Source organism: Aethalodelphis obliquidens, unplaced genomic scaffold (assembly GCF_003676395.1).
Source record: "Aethalodelphis obliquidens isolate GAN/ISIS:26980383/991018 unplaced genomic scaffold, ASM367639v1 scaffold8, whole genome shotgun sequence".
Taxonomy (NCBI): Eukaryota; Metazoa; Chordata; class Mammalia; order Artiodactyla; family Delphinidae; genus Aethalodelphis; species Aethalodelphis obliquidens.
The window spans coordinates 59550004-59566975 of record NW_020837952.1 but is presented as its reverse complement, the minus strand read 5'-3'; the positions used below and the strand labels follow the sequence as shown (position 1 = coordinate 59566975).

Sequence of the window (16972 nt, the reverse complement as noted above, 5' to 3'; positions counted from 1 at the left end):
AGAGCCCACAGGGGGACTTCCCTGGCGGTCCAGTGGTTAAGACTCCATGCTTCCACTGCAGGGGGCCCAGGTTCCATCCCTGGTCAGGGAAGTTCTGCATGCCTCATGGTGTGGTGAAAAAAAAAAAAAAAGCCCACAGGACTACAGCCGGGATCATGACTGGGGCCACGACTCTACCTTCTGACGGCTGCCCCAGCCCCCTCGGCCCCCAACCTGCCTCCTCCTCCCTGGACATGTTCAGATGCTTCCCCTCCTGATGGGCCACAGGCAGGGACAATTTACATAACTGAAGCAGCCAGAGAGGGCCCACGGGCGCCCAGGCTGAAGGAACACCACTCCAGCTCCAGCCCAGTTCCCTGTAAGAATAAAGGTCTCATGTCGTCAGACCCAGTTCTTTAAGAGTAGCTAGAAATGTGAATTTTGAGTACAGCCACCTTATTTTAAACATTTCATTTCAAACGCAGTTCTCCGGTTTTTATCCTAGACTAAGGAATCCGCTCCTCTTTGATGATCTTTTTTTTAAAAATAAATTTATTTTATTTTTATTTATTTTTTTTGGCTGCGTTGGGTCTTCGTTGCAGTGCGCGGGCTTCTCATCGCAGTGGCTTCTCTTGTTGTGGAGCACAGGCTCTAGACGCGTGGGCTTCAGTAGTTGTGGCACACAGGCTCAGTAGTTGTGGCTCGCGGGCTCTAGAGTGCAGGCTCAGTAGTTGTGGCACACAGGCTTAGTTGCTCCATGGCATGTGGGATCTTCCCGGACCAGGGCTCGAACCCGTGTCCCTCGCATTGGCAGGCGGACTCTGAATCACTGTGCCACCAGGGAAGCCCCTGGTGATCTTTTTTTTATTTTTATTTTCTCTTCTTTTTTTTTTTTGCCGTGCTGCACGGCATGTGGGATCTTCATTCCCCGACCAGGGATCGAACCCACGTCCCCTGCAGTGGAAGCTCTTAACCACTGGACCACCAGGGGATTCTCCCTCTTGGGTGATCTTTAAACACAAAGGGCATTTGAGCACATCTAGTTATCCTAAAGGTAAATTTATCTGGTCTTATAAAAGAAAAAGCAAATGCACAAATTAAAGAGAATTCTTAGCCTCAGGAGCTGCAGGGTATGAGGAGGGTGTCGAAGTGCAGGGCCTTCGCAGGAATCAACCTAAGGGGAAGCGTGGGCTGATCTTCATCAGCGGGGCCTGCTTGACTGTCCTTTGTTCCAGTAACTGAGACACTTGGCAGTACAGCCTGTTTCCTCACTGGATCATAAAAGCCTTGCAGACAACAGACGGGGACACGAGTGGCTCATGGCACTGCTCGGAGAGCACTTGGCTGATAAAACTCTTGTAAAAGGTCAGAGTGTGTGTACACAGACCACCACAAGTTCATGATAACGGGTGACGAGACCCACCACAGAGGGTTTTCTTCCATGAGCTTTGTGACTCTTAGCTTCGCTGAAGTCAGCCTCTATTACAAGTGCAAGATGACTGACCCAGTAGGTTTCCAGCAAGGGAGACAGCAGCGTTCCCCTTCAGAATGAAGCCACGGAAGGCTTCGGGGCCCATTCCTTGCACAGTGGAGTGAAAGGCTGATTGAACAAGTATGGAACTCTGTTCTAATCCCAAACACTCAGGTATTTAGAGATAAATTAAGATGCAAAGGGAATTCCCTGGTGGTCCGGTGATTAGGACTCCGCACTTTCACCGCTGGGTCCTGGGTTCAATCCCTGGTTTGGGAACTAAGATCCCCCAAGCCACACAGTGTGGCCAAAAAAAAAAAAAAAAAAAGATGCAAAGCCCCACTGTCAGGGTGGTACTTTGGGGAGGAGTCTGTGATGCTCTTCATGCTTCTTTTCTATGACGCCAGATGCCCTAGAACAGCAGCTATGAAAAAAACAAACAAAGAAAACTGCAGCTATGAAGTTACCTCCCACAGTGAACTCGCCTGGGTTCTGGCCTTTCATGGAAAGCACTTTGTGAAGGGCTCCTGGCTTTCTGCTCCGATCTGCCCACTTAACAGCACTGAGAAGGAACAGAATCCTGATTTTTACCCAGTGTCTCCGCTGTTTGCACTTCACCTTGCAAAGGAGCAGCCTGGGGAGCGTGTTTGCCATTGAAACCCGGCTCCCGACACGGCAGACGGCCGGACCTGACGCGCTTTCATTATGGATCTGGGCCAGCGCCCTGGGGCAACCTGGCCCTGCTTGATTAAACATGTACCTTTTCAAAAACGACTTCTTTTTGGATACTCCACCGCAGCAGGAGATGAATTCACAAGGTCACGGTGTCTGAGAGGTTGTGTCATCTGGATTTTATTGTTCTTAACTTATAGTCTGAACATTACAGTGTTGTAACATGGGTTTCTTATTTTGCCAAATGCATAAATGTGAAACTGGAAACAATAAAACAACTCACGGGAAAAATGTGTATTTTCCCAGGTTCCCCACTCTTAGGAAAGGTAAACTGTTTCCCCTTACATGTTCTCTGCAAAATCCCTATAGTTCATGCAGGCAGTGAGGGTGAGACAGCCCTCGGAGGCCTGAGAGCAGGTGGGTCCTTGGACTCAGCTTGCTCCTGAAACGCCAAGCGCCTCGGCAGAGACATAAACCAGGTTATGGGAGGACGAAGGGGAAGCGGACTCAGTCCCAGCTGGGAGGGGGGGAAATATCCAACAGTAAGCTCTCTAGCTAAGGCCTACTGGGGCACCACGGGCACCCCTGGACATTTTTATATGGTACCTTTTTTAGAAGAATTCAAAGGAGGTTCAAATTTTTAAAACTCTTTTTCTAATGTGGCTAATACAGTATATCGTGAAATATTACTTTGAGAGACACTAGGTGTGTCAGACAGAATAACGGTCCCCCAAAGATGTCCACGTGCTAATTCCTGGAACCTGTGAATATGTTACGTAATACGGCAAGGGGGGGATTAAGACTGCAGATAGAATTGAGGTTGCTAATCATCTGATCTTAAAATAAGATCAGCCTGGAATGTCCAGGTGGGCCCAATATAGTCACAAGGGCCCATAAGACGGCACTGAGAGGCAAAGATCCGGAGGGAGACTGGAAGATGCTGAACTGCTGGCTCTGAGATACAGGAAGGGGCCACGAGCCAAGGAACGGGGTGCCTCCGGAAGCTGGGGCAGGCTGGGAAGCAGATCCTCCCCTAGAACCTCCAGAAGGAACGCAGCCCTGCTGACACCCTGGTTTCAGCCCAGTGAGACCCACTTTGGACTCCTGGCCTCCAGACTGCAAGGCGACTGCTCTGTGTCGAGTTACACCTCTAGGCCTGTGGTGCTTTGCTACAGCAGCGACAGGCGCTGATTCCCGCATCTTTATAAACGATGCGGCTGTTCCCTCCAGAGAACACTCTTCCTCTCTGCCTCCCCGTCCATGACGTTACACGCAGCTCCTTCTCGCAGGGCGCTCACACACACGGAGATGACCCTGCGACCGCAGCCCCCGCTGATGCGGGCCCCTCGGATCAGCCGCATGGAGCCAGAGCGCACGCACCCCCCAGCGGCGGGCCTGCGCCTCCTCCGAGCTCTCTGCCGATCGCTCTGACGCATGGGAACGAACCGAAGAGCGCGGGACGAGGAGGAATCGGGAGACATCTGATGTCCCTCCCCGCGGCGGGGCACACGCGAGAGAACGCACGGCGGGCGACTCGACCTGGTCCTCAGAAGAGCCGGCGTGGGCACACTGGCTGTGGAAAGCAAATCACACCCACAGTGCATCTGAGTATCTGTCTCTAAAATTTATTGACATGGTTTCCCACAAGGACTGCATTCAAAGAATCACATGAAACGTGTTTATTTGGAGACGAAGTGTGTGGCGCCGAGTGACTCACTGCTGCCCAAGTCCCAGAGCTGCTGCTGGAGGGGACAGAGGGTGCTCTGCGGCTACAGGAACCTTATCCCAGCTCCAAACTGGACGCCATCACAGATCCTAAAAAAAAAAAAAGTTTTTTGTTGTTTTTTTTAAGGCAGGAAATCAACACTGTGGTCCGCTCTGCTCACGCTGCCATTTGCACAATTCCAGAAACGTGCACGTCTCAGAAGCAATGCCAGGCTCTTCCTGCCCGCCTCTCACCTCTTTCCTCCCTCCCGGCTACCCGGCTTCACCAGCTGTCCCCAGGCACTCCCTCCTTTGCTGGTTTGAGAACCAGCCTTTGGAGGATGGAAAAGGGAACAAAATGGAGACACGAATCCCCCTTCCCTGCTCCCTCCCCTACTCCTCTCTGTTCCCCCCCAATCCTGACCCAACTGGCCCCTAGACAAGAGAAGGACCTGGGAGAGAAATATTCATGAAAACAAAACTCCTGGGGTGGGAAGAAAAGCTTCGTGTTTATTTCTGAGGCTACCAGAGAAGAGGCACCTTCTGCACAGCGCAGGGCAGAGGTGATCAGAGACGTGGCCGTGCAAGGGCCCCTGGCGAAACACAGGACACAGGCAGGCCCAGGAGGGGGCGGGGAGGACGGCAGAACCCACAGCCCCAAAGGGCTTAACCTGCCTCTTTAGAACCTGCTCCTTCCCCAGGAAAGGGAGGATGCAAAGAGGGCACGTGGGTTGCAACACCTGCTACCCGCTGACGCTGTGCAGGTTACATTCAGTGTGCTGCTCTTTCACCGGCAGACAGATCACTGAGCCCATTTTCAGATGAGCAAACGGGCTGGGCAGTGAGAAGATGGCTGCGGTCACGGCAGGAGCCTCAGAGCAGAACCCTGGACCCAAACGCAAGCGCGCCCGCGGGCCCTGCTGCCTCAGCTGCCTTGGAGGACGCCCTGCTGCAGGCCTTGCTGTTTCCATGACGTCCTGGTTCAAGCCCCGGCCGCACGCAGGGTGAGAATCACCGGCCGCAGCCCAGGCAGCTGTACTCCTGGGACTCCACAGTGATGCTGGTGCACCGCCAGGCCGAGAACCGCTCCCCCTGCAGCCCACACCGCGGAGGACGGACTCCCGTGCTGCCCACCTGCTGGCTGTGCTCGGGGCAGGGCCAGTACTGTACTCGGGACAGAGGACCTAACCCCGGGACCTGAACACCAGAAAGCATGAGCTTCCAGGGAAAAAACGTTCCGAATCCCAACCAGCAGCTGATGGAGTGTTTGCGGAACACAGCAGTTTTGCAAGTTCTGGAGAGTTTCCAGAAAAACTGGAAGAGAACAACCCCCTCATTCAGAGAAAAGCTAATGTTTCTACTGTCACAACACTTGTGCTGTCACCCAATCTCAGAACTTACAGCACCTGAAAACTGGCAGAAACTTTTTCTTTTTCAGCGTGGGAATGAAATATCTGATCAATTAAGGGACTCAAAAGAGAGAACCTTAACTGTTGTCGCTGACCTTCTGCAGGGTCAAGGGCGCTCACTAAACCATATCAGCAGAAGTCACCTGACCAGAAGGGACAGCTACAGTCCCCGTGTGACCCTGAGTAAACCTCACCACCGTCCTTAAAAGGCAAAGATCCAGTCAGAACCGTGGCTGTGTTTGTACAACTTCGTTCTGCTCAGATCTAAACGAGGTGTTTTTACCTTTTATATCATTAGGTCCATAAAAGTAGTCCTGCCTGCATTCGCTGTTTAGAAAAATGTCTGAAAATAGGCTTGAGCAAGATCAAAATAAGTCAAGCCCTGGGTTTACACGATTCAGAAACAAGCAGGCATTCCAATAAAGGCTCGTCTACGCCAACTGTAAACAGGTTAAACACCTTTACAAGCACAGGTTTACGTTCAGAGACCATATAAAGGTGTCACAGGAAAAATACCCACCACAAACATCCAGAACAGTGTCCCGGATGCCAGGTGCACGGAGACAGCCTCACCAAACGCCCGTCTTCCTGCTCTGTGTCCCGTGTGCCTATATGCCTATAATCCAGTAGGCGCCTCAGAAAAGGCCGAGTCTCGAGTCTCCCCCTCCCACTGGCAGTCTCAGGGCGGCCCAGCTGCGCCACTCCAGCACCACCCGGAGGCTCCCTGCCTGCACCCGGCCCGCCTCGGACTCGGCGCCAAGGGCTCGTTGAAGGCCACACCAGGGTCCCCCAGCGCCAGGCGCCCATCCTCCCCCAGCCAGCCCCCAGGAACGCCAGGCGCCCGTCTAGCACGGGGAATTCAGCAGGGAGCAGGCCGATGAGTGCCAGAACTCGGGGCGCTGGCGTGTGCCCTGGCGTGTGCCCTAAGGGAAAAGGCCAGAGAGGCTGGAGGGCAGAGACGGGTGGGGGACAAGAGTGACCGGATCTCAGGCCCCGCCTGCATCAAGGGCCACCCTGCACCTCACTTCTGCTCCTGCGAAGGGTAGAAGCTGGCGCCCACAGGCATTCCATGCGTGCACACCTTGGCTCCAGCTGCTCTGCAGCCTGGAGCTATCACCTCCCCCGGGAAGCCCTCCACGACTCCCTGCCTGGTCTTTCTCTGTTACTAACTGTGCGCTGCCCTCCCCGCCAGCTGCCTCAGTCACCAGCGCATTTCCAGGGACCACACTCGGTAAGACACAGAGCATTCGCCGTCAGAGCGCAGAGACAACGGTGTCACACGTCACCCCCGGTATAAAACTCGCCAAATATTTCAAAGCGATTTCCATTTCTGTAAAGATCTGAAATCCTAATTACAAAGCGACTGCACTCACTGGGCGGGGGACCTATGGATGTCTGGCACACATGTAACTCCCCATCCTGCTAGCTGCTTCATTTTAGAAATGAAGATTAAACCCTGGCAAGATCACTCGAACGTCACGAAATTCCAATTTTGATGACAAAACTTCAAACAGAGCCATACGCTGAGTGACGGCAAGCCCCCCTACTCAGGGACACTGCACACGAGAAGCATCTGCTGCAACCACCATGACCCCAAAACAGAGCAGCCTGGGGGGCAGAGGAGCGTCCTTATGTTCTGGTCTTTAAATAGCACTCGCACAGCATGCTTCCTCCTTTCAGAACCCACATTTGAAATTAATGGCTGCCACATATTTTTCAAATTTAACCTGAAGAGAGAGAGCAGAGTGGAGTGGTGAAGTACCCACTCCACCCCCTGCACAGATTCGGGGAGGCAGGTAGTGGAAGCCGGGCTCCCGAGAGCGGCACTCGGATTCCGGGAGCACAGCGACACCCAGTGGCCTCCGATGATGCTGCAGCCACACGACGGCAGCGCCTTCCAGTCTGAAGGACCGGAGGCCCAGAGCCAGCAGGGCTTGCCCAGGTCACACAGCCAGGGAAGGACAGGGCAGGGGCTGGCCGCGCAGCCCACCCGCAGTGCAGCCCACTCCAGACCCAAGCACATTACAGTTTGAGAAGCGCAGGCCTAGACGGCTCTATCTGACCTCATCCCGGTGTTGGTGCAGGCTCATCACCTGCACCTCTGCCGCTCCCTGCAAGGACTCACTTAGCACCTGGCTGTTACGCCAGGGAGCCCCACGCCCATGCCTGTGGTGGGAACAAGGTTTTCCAGAAAGCAACCTGCAACATTAGCTTCATTTCCTGAAGCTACGATGTTACCTAATACACAAAGCTTGCTCTAGGGAAGGTGCACATTTCCCCACATTTCACCATCCCTGAAATCAGGCCACATCATCCCATCTACGGCATGTCTCTAACACAGCCAGTCATGTGGCGCGCACAGTGCCACTGCGGATGGCGGGGGACACACACACACCGTTTGCTTCCTTTGTGAACAGCTGGCCAGGGCGAGTGCAGCAGTAGCAGCAACAACACGAGAAGTAACCAGCTTTGCTGACAACACGCTGGGTACCGCTCTACAAGCTGCGTGTGTGCTAATGCATTCAGTCCTCAAAACTGCAAAGTAATCACTATCATTAGCACCCATCCTACAGTTGTGAAAACGGAGACCCAGAGAGGTTAAGTAACTCACCCCGGGCCACACAGCCACGGGGCGGCCAGGCTGCACTCCGAGCCTGTGCAGCTGGGCTCCAGTGCACACTCAGCCTGAGCAACTAGACCTTTCTCAGCTTTTGCTCTGTGCCGAGAACAGGCAAGGCGTGGAGGGGAATTAACAGTCGTCAGAGCAGCAGACCCGAGAGGGTACGGGGAGGAAGGGCGGCACGGCGGCCCCGGGCCGAGCCAGCCTTCCAGGGAGAGCGGAGGAGGGCAGACTCTCCTGAAGCGATGGCCACAGAGGATCTGGATGACAGACACTGATGTGCACCTAAGAACAAAGCTTTGTTAAAAGCTTCCTAATGTGGTTTCCCTTCAAAACACCATCACCCACCACGCTGAAGCAGAAGACAGGGAGAGTAAGACTGGTACAGCACTTCCTTAAACGAGGACAAACTACAACTTCACGCTGGAAGCCTGGCTATGACGCAGCATCACAGCTGAATGTAGGCAGAACACCGAGAAGAAAAAAATACAGCCTAGAGTCCTGAAATGTAGAGAAACACTAGGTTACCGGCAGAATGTCCGTGTCCCCCAATCCTCACAGGCTGAAGCACTAAACGCCCACCCCCCAGCCCTGCCATGTGACAGTATTTGGAGGTGGGGCCTTGAGGAGGTAACTAAGTCACCTTAGATGAGGCAACTTAATTAAGATGGGGTCCTTGGTGGAACTGGTGTCCTTGTAAGAAGAGACACCAGAGAGCCTGCTCTCTGCCCCCTTCAGGTGAGAGCCCAGTGAGAAGGCGTCATCTGCAAGCCGGGTAGAGGGTCCTTGATCCGGAACCGAACCTGCCGGCACCCTGGTCCTGGACTTTGCAGCCTCCAGACGGTGAGAGATACAAGTCTGCTGTTTAAGCCCCCAGTCCATGGTATTATTTACATACTATCATGACAATACTTCTGGACTTCTTGAAATTTCTACAATGCATACCAAATACTTTAAGAAACAGAATTAATTTCTGTAGCTGTAATCGGCCTTATACCATATTCACCCATGAATATTCAGCAGATCTTGTTCAGTAAAATGACCGGTGGAGAAGGGCCAGAAAGCAGGTCCTCTGCGGCCCGAGCAGAGCTGTGCCCACCCAGCCTCCAGGCTCCCGGCCTGCAAAGTCCCCACCGGCAACACCTCATTCTGCTCAGCGCAGGACCCAAAACGGCGGCCACCACCTCCAGCCAGGCCGCCAGAGGAGCTCCCTCTACCTGATGACAAGTGCAAACAGCATAAGGTGGGGGGACGGGAACACATCACAGCCTTTCCTCCAAACTGTATGGAGAAGCCCATGGACAAAAATCCGTTTTCATTCTTTTGCTAACTATTCAATTTCTCCTGAAGTCTTGAATTTTAAAGGCCACTGGTGAAGTGATTAACTATGTCCAAAACAAAGTGACAAGACAGTGCCATGTACCTGTGGAGAGAACCTCCCAGCACGTACCTGTCCCCGCCCTGCACGCCCATGGGGACACAGTAGTTCAGCTCCAGCCGCGCGATGTTGCCCAGCCTGAGGACGATCCCTGCGCCATAAGACCAGCGGATGCACTCAGCCAGCTTTCGAATGTGAGCTCTGGGGCCCTCCCCTGAAGAGAGAGAAGAGGAGGTGTGACCAATAGCACGTGGTCCCCCGCACACGTCCTTGGACAGCCCTGGCTCTCCCCCTCTGTGTGGCCTCTGGTCATCTTTTAAGCCAGGCCTAGATACTTGAGGAGAATGCATGAAGTGAGATTAGGCCCAAACTCAAGACAGGGCTGGGGACCTGCCTTGGGTACTTGGGTACTTCTTCACCGTCCCAGAAGAACACAGGTCCTCTCAATTCTCTGGGCCTGGCACGTTCTGTTCCCTTTGGCTATAATGGCATTTGCCCACCGCTGACGGCCCAGGAAGCCCTACTCCAAGCCTTGGTTTCCAGACACCTCCCCAAGCCAGGACAACTGAGCCCGGCCCTGAGCTCCTAGGGGAGAGACCAGGTCTCACTCAGCTCTGTGGCCGTAATGACTGGCACAGAGTCACTGCTCGAGAAATGTCTGCTAAACAGACAGGTTTCTCTTTGCAAGGCAGCATTCGATGACGATGCGTTATGCATGCTCTAGCCATTCGACCAACAGCTTCACTCTGGGCACATCAGGCGTTGCAGGTGCCTCAGGTAGGCACAGTGCCTACTCTTAGAGACGACGCAATCTAAATGCGACACAGACACCCACTTGTGTCCTGTGCTTTTAAACATCAGGTCAGCTGTGCCGAACGGTTGGTAAATAGTCCAAATTTTACCATAGTTGAGGTTGCAGAGGTTTCCCGCGTTGAGGAAGAAGTGAGTTCTGAAGAGCTCTCCAAAGCCGCCCTGGCCCGGTCGGAAAGGTAACGGGGTGTACAGGTGCAGGCCACCGGCCCAGTACGCCTCTCCGCCCAGGTAGTCTCCTAGTCAAGGAAGGAGTGCGGATCAAAACAAGGTCACAGGTTCAAAACCACACTGACGTCCCACCACGTACATGAGCGAGGTGTGTGCTGTGAACACAACACACTCGGTGCCCGAGCTCTGTGAGCAGCTGCCCTTATAACTCCTGACGTTGTCGGCCTTTCTTAAATAATCTTTCTTCTTCTCCTGGTTTGTTTTATAATTTGCTTTAACTGGAAAAAAAAAAAAAAGCTAATGGGTAACTTAGGAAAGAATGAAGCCAGTAATTTACCATATCTGTAAAATGCTTGGAATAAAACAAGTAAACTCATGGGAATCACTTTTTCCACAACTGCAGGTGACCAGATCACTGTCACTTGGTACATGAAATGCATTATTCTGCAAAAATGTCAAGACCACAATATAGAGAGACAAAATGAAGAAAATGTCTCTGCAGTTTCTGGAAGTGGCCGGACATGCTATTAATCCAAAGGTACGCAGTGTCTGCTCCCTGCTGCACAAGGACACTGTCTCAGCTCAACATCTTCAGAGAAGAGGCTCGTTTTTAAAGGTTCATGACCACTTGGGTTTTTTTTTTTGGTTACTTTTGCCAAAATTCAAGACGATCCACTGAGAGTATAATTTGCATTATTTCTAGAACTGTCCCTACCATTTCATTTTACTATAAAGAGCCACAACATTAAACAAGCAACAAAAAACCCTGAAATGCTTGTACTTTGTTACAAAATACTAGTTGTAAAGTGCCTCAGTCCCTTTAATACAAAATGACAGACCGTGAAAAAGAAAAATATGGCTGTCTCCAAGATTAACCTCAAGGAATGAACTGCTTATTCACTTAAAGGCCCCAGCATCTCCTCAACCACTATTAATACTGAAGTTCTAGAGGAAACAAAGAACGGACTGGAAGTAGGAGGTCAGCTGGGTTTGCTTCTCGTTTCCCAGCAAATGTTCCTCTCTTTTCTTAAATAACCTATTTTATTCTAATCATAAAAAGTAATATACTCATTGTACAAAATGGGATAAATGTATGGAAGTAGAAAAAAAGGAAATCCTCCTTTAATTTCTACCATTAAGAGATAACCAGCTAACATCTGGTGTTCTTGCATCCAATGAATTATAATGAATAATTAAATAAGAAAACAAAATGTAAGTCATTTTATATTTATACATTTCAGTCCTGATTTTTTTTTTTTTTTTGGCGGTACACGGGCCTCTTACTGTTGTGGCCTCTCCCGTTGCGGAGCACAGGCTCCGGACGTGCAGGCTCAGCAGCCATGGCTCATGGGCCCAGCCGCTCCACAGCATGTGGGATCTTCCCGGACCCGGGCACGAACCCGTGTCCTCTGCATCGGCAGGCGGACTCTCAACCACTGCGCCACCAGGGAAGCCCCCTGATATTTTTTTTTAGTTTACTATATTACAAGCACTTTCCTTTTATACTTTATATTCTTTGAAAATGTGATTTTGATGCCTGAATAATCACATATATGTAACATAAATAATGATCTACCCCTTGACTACTGTCATGTTGGTGTTGAATTTCTTGATAGTGGACATTAACCCGTGATGGGCTTCCTTGCACACACAGGTATTTTAAACCACCCTGAAGTATAATATACACATAGAAAAGTATACACATCCTAAGTGTACAGCACAGTGAATTTCCAGGCACAGAACACACCAGACCAAGCAACAGATAAGTGCAGCCCCCCAGAAGGCCCTGTTCTCCTTTCTAATCACTACCCACCACCCACGCCAAGTACAGCACTTCCTGTCTACCTGTTCCCCCGACACTACAGATCACTTTACCCACTCTCTAAACTCTGCACAGATGGAATCATGCAGTATGCATCCTCTGGATCTGGGTTTGTTTTGGCATGTTTCTGAGGCCTGTTCATGCCACCCAGCCAGTGGCTCTAACTTGTTCATCCTCGTTGCTGTATAATATTCCACAGTGTGAAGACACCACTGTTTAGTTGCCTATTCTATTGTTGATGGGCATTTGGGCTTCCAGTTTTCAGTTTGCTTCTATTATCAATAGTCCTTGTATATATACACATATATATATATGTTTTAGGCTCTTGATAAATATTGTCAAATTTTTTCATGAAAAGTTACAGCAATTTATATTCTTGCTCATATAATCTTACCAATAGCCTTTTAATAGGTAATTAAATGAAATACCACTGTGTTTTAATTTTCAGGAAAATGGAAGACTCCAAAACTTGCATCTAGTCATTAAATAATACTTGTTATAGTGAAAAAGAAATTATGTTACTTTTCAAAAAAAAAAAAAGACACACTAATAAAGCACTCTAGGGGCTTCCCCGGTGGCGCAGTGGATGAGAGTCCGCCTGCCGATGCAGGGGACACGGGTTCGTGCCCCGGTCTGGGAAGATCCCACACGCCACGGAGCAGCTGGGCCCGTGAGCCATGGCTGCTGAGCCTGCACGTCCGGAGCCTGTGCTCCGCAACGGGAGAGGCCACAACAGTGAGAGGCCCGCGTACCGCAAAAAATTTAAAAATAAATAAATAAATAAAGCACTCTAAAAACAAATGAAGAGAAATAATTTATATTTTGTACAAAAATTTAGGCCCAGAGCAATCACTATTTATAATAATATAAAGTGGAAACAACAAAGATGTAAAGAAAAAGTTAAGAAAATCAGGATAGAATATTTTACAATGTCATAACACGAATCTACTTAAATGATGTTCTTGTAGTTTTTAATAACACGTGGAGATCCTCTGATATAATGTCAAGTACTGGAGAGAGTTCCAGAAACCAGAATTCTCACACATTGCTGGACAGAGTATGACTGAGACAAGCTTTCTTGAGACAATATAAAACCTTAAGGATGTTCAAGGATACTCAAAATCCTTTGACCTAGCAATTCCACACCTAGAACTTTATATTATAAAGTAAAACTTATAGATGAGCACAAAGATTCAGTTAGCTTATTCACTGATACACTGTTATATAAACGTAAGAAAAAAGAAAACAGACTAAGTGTCTAAAACTTGGATTTTTAAAAAGATCGCAGTAAGGCAAGAAGATGAAATATGCAGCCATTAAAAATGATAAGGCTTTTATCTTTCTGATTCATTGCTGGTGGGAATGCAAAACGTTAGCTATTTTGGAAGACAGTCTGGCAGTTTCTTACAAAGCTAAACATAGTTTTACCATACAATCCAGCAATTACACTCCCTGGTATTTACCCAAATGAGCTGAAACCTTATGTCCAGATAAAAAACTGCACATAGATGTTTATATCAGCTTTACTCATAATTGCAAAAAATTGGATGTCCTGCAAGTAAGATGTCCTTCAATAGGTGAATGGATAAACACCCTGTGGTACAGCCATACAATGGAATATTATTTGGTGATAAAAAGATATGAGCAATCAAGCTATAAAAAGACACGGAGGACTCAATCACTATATTGTACACCTGAAACTAATACAATATTGTAAATCAACTACACTTTAATTTAAAAAAAAATACATATATACACATAAACAAAAATTTAAGAAGTACACTGACCAAAAAAGAAAAAAAAAAAGACATGGAGGAAACTTAAATGCATATTATTTAGTCAAAAAGGCCAGTCTGAAAAGGGTACATACTGTATGATTCCAAGTATATGACATTTTGGAAAAAGCAAAACTATGGAGATAGTAAAGGTCAGTGGTTGCCAGTAACTGAGGAGGAGGAAGGGAGGGAGGAATGAATAGGTGGAACACAGTGAATTTTTAGGGTGGTGAAACTATTCTATAAAATACCGTAATCGTAGATACATGCTATTATGCAACTGTCAAAACCCATGAAACTTTACAACACAAAGAGTGAACCCCAATGTGAACTATGGAATTTAGTTAGTAGTAACACATCAGTGTTGGCTCATCGATTGTGATAAGTGTCCCACGCTAATGCGAGATGTTAATAATAAAGGATGCTACGGGCACGTACAGTGAACTCTGTACTTTGTGTCCAATTTTTCTGCTAACCTAAAAGTGTTCTCAAAAATAAAGTCCATTACCCAGGGAATATAGTCAATATTTTATGAATCACTATGTTGTACACCTGAAACTTATATAATATTGTAAATTGACTATACCTCAATAAATAAACAAACAAGCTTAATGTAAACTTGTGGAAAATTTGGAAAGTGCAGAAATGCATTTTAAAAGGCTTATTAAAATTATTCATAATTCCCATCACCCAGATAAAACCATAATTAATGTTTAGCTGTATTTTCTCTAAGTCTTTTAAAAACAATGCATGTTTATTGTTTACTATAATATTAAAGTTATTTTATATATATATTTAAAAAACTCTTTTTTAATAAAGTGCATTAGTTTAAAAAAATTATAGTTTGTCAGTAAGATGAAATAAGCCGCCATTAAAAATGATAAAGTACTTATTCCTATAAAAATCTATTCATACACTGTTACTGTTACTGTAGGAGAAACAGGTTAGAACTGTTATGTAAACAACACACGTGTGCACGGATGTGCATGTCTAAACAACAAAATGCTCACACACGTCATCTCTGGCCAATGGGATCACAAGCGACTGTTGTGTATCTTCTGCTTAGCTATCTTTTCTCATTTTCTACAGTTTCCTCAACAAACACCTTTCTGTTCCTGCTGTGTGGTGGATGCTGTTAGGTGCCAATTCCACTGGTGAAATACGAGTATCTATTATTGCGGTGATTTAAACCAATACATGCGCTCAAAAGTGAGAAGTAACCGTAATTTCGATTTTTTCAAGTTGGTGTGCTGTGGGGAACGACAGACCTTCGCTCTGTGGCCCAACGCTGTGCATGTTGAACCCTCGCACACTTGTGGGTCCCCCGAGGTAAAACCTGGAAGAGGATGCAGATGTCAGAGCAAAGCCGATGGAGAAAGTCTCCATCGCATGACAAAAGTGCAAAAGGCGCACACTTGCTACTGGGTCGTCCACATCTCCACGTGGTGGAACATTTCAGGATTAGGAACACGCACGGGAGGATGGTAAATTTCATAAAGACCCAAGCTTGTAATCTAACCTAAGACTATACATCTAAACAAACACGTCACACTTCTGGGGACACAGGTGAGATACAAGGCACAAATAGACACTTAGGTGGACTGTCTGTTATAAAGGAATTATCTGGAGTCTATGAGAATTCATCACGCAGCACCTTTTCAAAACAGCCTCCTACATGCTCACAATAATTAAGTTAAAAATTAATTAAGTTTTTTTAAAAAAGCAGGATACAAATTATATAATAGTAATGATCTGAATTTTACAAATAAGAGGAAAATAATACTAGAAGGAAATAGACCAAAATAGAATTATTGTTATCTTAATTTTTTTATGTTATTACAGTGATTTTTAATTAGAAAAAAAGTGTATGTTAAAATTTTTTTTAATGAATTCCTTGTGTTCCTTAATGGACTGGGTTATCATACTCTTTTAAACTGAAAACAATGAAATAAAAAAATATTAAAGGGACTTCCCTGGTGGCGCAGTGGTTGAGAATCCGCCTGCCAATGCAGGGGACACGGGTTTGATCCCTGGTCCAGGAAGATCCCACATGCCACAGAGCAACTAAGCCCATGCGCCACAACTACTGAGCCTGCGCTCTAGAGCCCGCGTGCCACAGCTAATGAGCCCGTGAGCCACAACTACTGAGCCCACATGCCTAGAGCCCGTGCTCTGCAACAAGAGAAGCCACCGCAATGAGAAGCCTGTGCACTGCAACGAAGAGTAGCCCCCGCTCGCCACAACTAGAGAAAAGTCCATGCACAGCAATGAAGACCCAACGCAGCCAAAAAAAAGAAAATTAGAAATCCCATCTATTTGCTATAAAATCTAACAGCTTCTTAGAACCCGATTTTAGACCATGGTAATTACTAGATAATGAATTAAAATGACCGGAGAAGCTGTGTATGGTCTTTCCAACACGACTGTCATGGAAGCCACCCCAGCTGACCTCTGGTCAGCTGACCACCCCCAGCCTCTCACTGACCTGTGGTGCCACAAACGTCCCACGTCTCAGCACAAAGGGAACAGGGCACTGTTTTTCTCATTGTCCCACTGGATAAAAGCCTTTATGAATTTATTCATTTGAACTTGAGTTTAAAAGTCTAAAAATGTGTCTTTACTATCTGGGATTTCTAAGCAAAGCCTTTCTGAATACCTCATTAACATTAATTATAGAAACAAAGAGCAAGGTCCCTTTATTATTTTTTTTAAATGATAAATCACACACATTCTTTTGAAAGAATTAAAATGATCCAGGAAACACAAAAAGTGAAAAGGCTCTTCCCCTCCCTACTGTCCACTGTGTTCCAATCTCCAGAAGTGACTACTGTCACTGGTTTGGTGGTTGACTTCCAGACCCCTGGTGCTACCTGCAAACACACACGTGCACACAGAAGCTTTGCCCCTGATCAGCGGGCAAGCAACTCAACATACTTCCATGCAAACTTTAACTTAGGGGCACCTACCTCATCCTTTCTAATGATTACACAGTCCCTTTAGAATGGCTGTGTTTGAATTTAATCACTTCCCTACGGGTAGTTTTAGAATTTCTGCTGGTCTCAATAATGCCCCCGATGGACACCCTTGTACATAAATCTCTGTACTCTTATGAATGCATTTCTGTACCTTAGATTCACGGAGGTGAAACTGTTAAGTCTCAG

At 47.8% G+C, this 16972-nt stretch overlaps 1 protein-coding gene across 5 annotated transcripts in view; it reads right to left on the bottom strand.

The window, feature by feature from the left end:
• Positions 1 to 3725: 3725 nt before the first annotated feature.
• Positions 3726 to 16972, bottom strand: part of SAMM50 (SAMM50 sorting and assembly machinery component) — a 32194-nt gene continuing 18947 nt past the window's right edge. For 2 of the 5 annotated variants that reach the window (XM_027107908.1, XM_027107906.1), the window contains exons 12-15: positions 15080 to 15147; positions 10136 to 10282; positions 9306 to 9447; positions 3726 to 3937 (exon numbers count right to left, since the gene is read on the bottom strand). In XM_027107908.1, the coding sequence (XP_026963709.1) occupies positions 3892 to 3937; positions 9306 to 9447; positions 10136 to 10282; positions 15080 to 15147 (403 nt within the window). In that variant the 3' untranslated portion in view covers positions 3726 to 3891. Of the gene's footprint in view, positions 3938 to 9278; positions 9448 to 10135; positions 10283 to 15079; positions 15148 to 16972 lie in introns of those variants that run through there. The other 3 variants (XM_027107907.1, XM_027107905.1, XM_027107909.1) reach the window with 2 other exon arrangements.